The sequence below is a fragment of the Nicotiana tomentosiformis genome, chromosome 2 (assembly GCF_000390325.3).
Source record: "Nicotiana tomentosiformis chromosome 2, ASM39032v3, whole genome shotgun sequence".
Lineage (NCBI taxonomy): Eukaryota > Viridiplantae > Streptophyta > Magnoliopsida > Solanales > Solanaceae > Nicotiana > Nicotiana tomentosiformis.
This window is the reverse complement of record NC_090813.1, coordinates 182,888,805-182,894,692: the sequence shown is the minus strand read 5'-3', so window position 1 is coordinate 182,894,692 and position 5,888 is coordinate 182,888,805. Positions and strand designations below refer to the sequence as shown.

Here is a 5,888-nt window from a genome sequence, read left to right as displayed (position 1 = left end):
CTCATGCAATTAAATCCTAAATGCAACTAGACCTAAAATGTTATGCACGAAATACTTTAGACATTTTGGTATTTTTCTTATGATTTTAGCATGTTAAATATGCAACTAAATGCAAGCAACTTTTAACCAAAATTCCTACAAATTCTATAAAACTAAAAACAATTAAGAAAAATCTATATGTGAATTTCTATAGGAATATTTTAGTCGGGCAAAAATCACGTGCTCACAGCTGCCCCTCTTTGCTTGGAAACACGGAGAGTTTTCGGGCAAAGATACATTGAGCAAATACGAGCGATTTTTGACCGTTTGTATACTCCATGGAAGCGTTTTGAAAACGTTTGACCGAACCTTGCTTCCGAGGTTGCCTACATATCCTCGGCTATGGAGGAATCAGGTCAGTGTAGCTCTGGAAGTTTTGGTAGCTGGAACTACCGAGAAGCTGTGATTTCACTGTTGCTGCTGCTGCTGCTCTTTCTTGCTGAGCTCCCTATTACACCAAAGTCAAAATGAAAAAGAAACTAACTAAGCCTATCAGCTACGAGTTACAAGATTCCTATCTATGAGTCTTCTGAAGCTTGATCTTGAGTCTTGAATGGTTCTTCATGCGGACTTTTGACTTGAACCTTGATGCTTGCTAACTGTAGGTGCTAGTTCTTTCTCCTTCTTTTTTCTTTTTTTTTCTTTTTTTTTCTTTTATTCTGGATTGAGACTTCTTCCTTTGCTCATCTCGGACTGTCAGCTTGCATTCTTGAGGCGAGCTTCTGCTACTTCTAACATTGAATTAAATCCTTAAACGGCTTCCCTCGTTCTCCAGGTGGGCGCCTGATGACTTAAAACTCAAAATAAATTCCCTCATTCTCCAGGCGGGCGCCTGCTGACTTAAAAACTTGAAATAAATTCCCTCGTTTTCCAGGTGGGCGCCTGTTGACTTAAAACTTGAAATTAATTCCCTCGTTATCCAGGTGGGCGCCTGTGTTGACTTAAAACTTGAAATGAATTCCCTCGTTTTCCAGGTGGGCGCCTGATGACTTAAAACTGAAATGAATTCCCTCATTTTCTAGGTGGGTGCTTGATGTTGACTTAAACTTGAAATGAATTCCCTCGTTTTCCAGGTGGGCGCCTGATTACTTAAAACTGAAATGAATTCCCTCGTTTTCCAGGTGGGCGCCTGATGACTTAAAACTAAAATGAATTCCCTCGTTTTCCAGGTGGGTGCTTGATGTTGACTTAAACTTGAAATGAATTCCCTCGTTTTCCAGGTGGGCGCCTGATTACTTAAAATTGAAATGAATTTCCTCGTTTTCCAGGTGGGTGCCTGATGACTTAAAACTTTAAATAAATTCCCTCGTTCTCCAGGTGGGCGCCTGATGTTTTAAAACTTTAAATAAATTCCCTCGTTCTTCAGGTGGGCGCCTGATGTTGACTTAAAACTTGAAATGAATTCCCTCGTTTTCCAGGTGGGCGCCTGATTACTTAAAACTGAAATGAATTCCCTTGTTTTCCAGGTGGGCGCCTGATTACTTAAAACTGAAATGAATTTCCTCATTTTCCAGGTGGGTGCCTGATGACTTAAAACTTTAAATAAATTCCCTCGTTCTCCAGGTGGGCGCCTGATGTTTTAAAACTTTAAATAAATTCCCTCGTTCTCCAGGTGGGCGCCTGATGTTGACTTAAAACTTGAAATGAATTCCCTCGTTTTCCAGGTGGGTAACTGATTACTTAAAACTGAAATGAATTCCCTCGTTTTCCAGGTGGGCGCCTAATTACTTAAAACTGAAATGAATTCCCTCGTTCTCCAGGTGGGCGCCTGATGACTTAGAACTTTAAATAAATTCCCTCGTTCTCCAGGTGGGCGCCTGCAATCATGACAACACAGACAAAACAGAGAAAATTTTCTGCCCCAGTTTGTACTAGGAACATTCATTGATTGTTAGTTGCATCCCATTATCCAGGAGGGTCCTGAAACCTAAAATTAGATCCCATTATCCGGGAGGGCCTTGAAAACTTAAGAATGAACTTATCTGGAGCATACCTTCCTCATGGGGGATTCCTAGCAAAGCAAACAAGATTTCTTTCCCCTGCTTAAAACAAAGAAAATTTTGTCAGTTTGAAACTGTGGCGGTTAGTTTGTGGCATCCCTGCTGAAGGTGTCTGCTTCTGCCACTATCCTGCTTCATTCTGATTAGCTGCTTCGGGCTACGAAGAATTGCTTGACCTTTCAATCGGACCTCGAACACAAAACCTCTGAATGACTTGAATCACTTACACTCAACTCGTCGTATGACACTTTCATTCTGACAACTGTGGAACCTTTGCATTTCCTACAAATTCACGAATCACTTGACCACCTGAACTTCACTTACCATCGCATTGTTCATTTTAAACCATGTCACTTGGAATGTGCCTGGCCAAATTTCGCTTGGTGCAAATAAAAAGCCGGTAATGAGCTTTGGAGTCCTTTCTTGCTTGCTTCATAAAAAACTAATTTGACAGAGACTTAGAAAAATAGACTCAAAAGAAACGAAGCGAAGTGACTTCGAGAATTAGGAATAAAAAATAAAAAAGAAAAACTGAGATGACTATTTGAAGAAAATTTGAAAAGAGACTTATCTGAATGAATCAGCTGGCTCTAATGATCATGACATGCATTTCAGATTGATCAGCCTAATCCATCCAACTAATCATATTTCTGTTCATGTCATGTCTTCATACTTCAAAACCCGGGTTTTCCATAATTCAATTTCATTGTAAAGTCATGAACCTGATTCAGCTTGTAATGCCCCGAGGGGTTTTCACCAGCAAACCTCTCTCATTTGCTCCTCTCTCAACTCATTGTCGCCTTACAGTGCCCGTAAGGGTTTTCACCAATAAGACTCTCTCATTTGAATTTTCTCTCGACTCGCCATCGCCCTATGGTGCCTGTGAGGGTTTTCACCAATAAGACTCTCTCATTTGAATTTTCTCTCGACTCACCATCGCCCTATGGTGCCCGTGAGGGTTTTCACCAATAAGACTCTCTCATTTGAATTTTCTCTCGACTCACCATCGCCCTATGGTGCCTGTGAGGGTTTTCACCAATAAGACTCTCTTATTTGTTCATTTTTCCTTGTGCCCATGAACCAAGGTGCTACCCGTGATGTAAATCGCACCTCTATCTCATTTGGCTTGGCATCCTCAAAGTTGATCAGAAGGTCTTTCTTTGGACTGTAGTGTAGGGTTTGGACAGGGTTAGAAAGAAAGGGTAGCATGCGGGCTCAAAATAATTCAAGATGAAGGGGTTCAAAATTACAACTTTTGGAATCAGATCTTTTTACAAAACTAAAACTTCTGCCCTAGTTTCTTCGAATCTGGGGAATTTTGGATTTTTATTTTGATGGGACCGAACCGTGTAAGGCTGCCTACGTATCCTTAAAAGGAATCAGGTCGAACGTAGTTCAAACATAAGAGTTTTGTTTTTGTTACTTTGCTTTTCTTTTTCTCCTTTCTTTTCTTTTTCTTTCTTTGCTTTTCTCTTTTCCTTCTTTTTTTTTTCTTCTTCTTTTTTTTTTTTTTGTTCTTTTCTCCTTTTTTATTCTTTTATATTTCTAACACTGCTTCTGATTCCAAAATAGGGGTATGAAAGAAAATAAATAAGGCTCAAAAAGGGGTAACAAATGATAAAAGTGTTTGGGATAGCAGAATAAAATGCCTTCGTCATTCCAACTTTGAACGTGTCTAGTACAAAATGCGATTGAAGATAAGCAAAGAAATCATACATAATATCTCTTGACTGCATCAGAATTGATAGCCATATCCACACATTTACCTTCTATGTCTGTTAAATACAAAGCGCCATTGGGTAATACCTTTGTCACAATGAAAGGCCCCTTCCAGTTTGGGGCGAACTTGCCTTTAGCTTCAGCCTGATGTGGAAGGATGCGTTTCAATACCAGCTGGCCCACCTTAAATTTTCGGGGACGCACCTTCTTATTGTATGCTCTTGCCATTCTTTTCTGATACAATTGACCATGACATACTGCTGCCAATCTTTTTTCATCAATCAAACTCAATTGCTCTAGCCGGGTTTTGACCCACCCATCATTATCAATTTCAGTTTCAACAATGACACGCAGGGATGGAATCTCAACTTTCGCAGGTATCACTGCCTCGGTTCCATATACCAGCAAATAGGGGGTTGCACCTATTGAAGTGCGGACAGTAGTGCGATAACCTAGCAAAGCAAACGGTAACTTTTCATGCCATTGCCTCGAACCTTGCACCATTTTACGAAGTATCTTCTTTATGTTCTTGTTAGCAGCCTCAACAGCTCCGTTTGCCTTAGGACGATATGGAGTGGAGTTTCGATGCGTAATCTTGAACTGTTGGCATACCTCTTTCATCAAATGACTGTTGAGGTTAGCAACATTATCTGTGATGATTACCTTGGGAATTCCGAACCGGCAAATGATGTTTGAATGAACAAAATATACCACTGCCTTCTTGGTCACGGACTTGAAAGTTACAGCTTCGACCCACTTGGTAAAGTAATCAATGGCCACCAGAATAAACTTATGCCCGTTTGACCGGACCGGCTCAATCGGTCCAATGACATCCATGCCCCAAGAAACAAAGGGCCAAGGCGCCGACATTGTGTGTAGCTCAGATGGCGGGGAACGAATCAAATCACCGTGCACCTGGCATTGATGGCATTTGCGAACAAAGCTGATGTAATCACGTTCCATGGTGAGCCAATAATAACCTGCTCGAAGAATCTTCTTCGTCAAGACATACCCACTCATATGTGGCCCGCAAACCCCGGAATGCACTTCGGCCATGATAGTCGAGGCTTGTTTAGCATCTATACACCTTAGTAAACCTAGATCTGGAGTTCTCTTATACAATATTCCCCCACTTAAGAAAAATTCGCTAGCCAGACGTCGAATGGTTCTCTTTTGATCGCCTGTGGCATGTGCCGTATATACCCCTCATTTGATGTATTCCTTGACATCATGGAACCAAGGCTCACCATCAAGTTCCTCCTCAACCACATTGCAATAGGCATGCTGATCACGGATTTAGATTTGCAGAGGGTCTACGTAAGTCTTATCCGGATGGTGTAACATTGACGCCAGAGTAGCCAAGGCGTCGGCAATTTCATTATGAATCCTGGGAATATGCCTGAATTCTACCGACCTGAATCGTTGACAAAGATCATGCAGACATTGTCGATACGGTATGAGCTTTAAATCATGGGTCTCCCATTCTCCCTGAATCTGGTGAACCAACAAATCTGAGTCTCCCAAAACCAATATTTCTTGAACTCCCATATCTATAGCTAGCCTCAAACCCAGAATGCATGCCTCATATTCAGCCATGTTGTTAGTGCAATAAAATCGAAGTCGAGCTATTACAGGGTAGTGATGCCTTGTTTCAGAAATGAGTACAGCCCCTATTCCGACACCTTTCATGTTAGCAGCTCCATCAAAGAAGAGTTTCCAACCTGGCTTTTCATCATGATCAGCCCCGTCAACATACATCACTTCTTCATCAGGAAAATAAGTCTTCAGTGGCTCATATACTTCATCCACCGAATTCTCGGCCAAGTGATCGGCTAGGGCTTGGGCTTTCATCGCGGTTCGAGTCACATAGATGATGTCAAATTCTGTGAGTAAAATCTACCACTTTGCCAACCTCCCTGTGGGCATAGGCTTCTGAAAGATATACCTTAGAGGATCCATGCGAGAAATGAGGTAAGTAGTGTAGGATGACAGATAATGCTTCAACTTTTTCGCCACCCAAGTCAGGGCGCAACATGTCCTTTCAAGAAGAGTATACTTAACCTCATAAGGAGTGAACTTCTTGCTGAGGTAATAAATGGCTTGCTCTTTCTTGCCCGTGATGTCGTGTTG

The 5,888-nt window shown here is 41.5% G+C and overlaps 2 protein-coding genes across 2 annotated transcripts; both read right to left on the bottom strand.

Moving 5' to 3' along the window:
• Positions 1-379: 379 nt before the first annotated feature.
• Positions 380-4,262, bottom strand: LOC138906220 (uncharacterized). Its single transcript, XM_070194751.1, has 2 exons — positions 3,756-4,262; positions 380-487 (listed from the first exon to the last, which is right to left on the bottom strand). The coding sequence occupies exons 1-2, from the start codon at positions 4,260-4,262 to the stop codon at positions 380-382; spliced, it is 615 nt and encodes a 204-aa protein (XP_070050852.1).
• Positions 4,263-5,054: 792 nt separating this feature from the next.
• On the bottom strand, positions 5,055-5,609 carry LOC138906219 (uncharacterized). The gene has a single exon (XM_070194750.1). It carries the CDS (start codon positions 5,607-5,609, stop codon positions 5,055-5,057), a length of 555 nt encoding a protein of 184 aa, XP_070050851.1.
• Between the last annotated feature and the right edge of the window lie 279 nt (positions 5,610-5,888).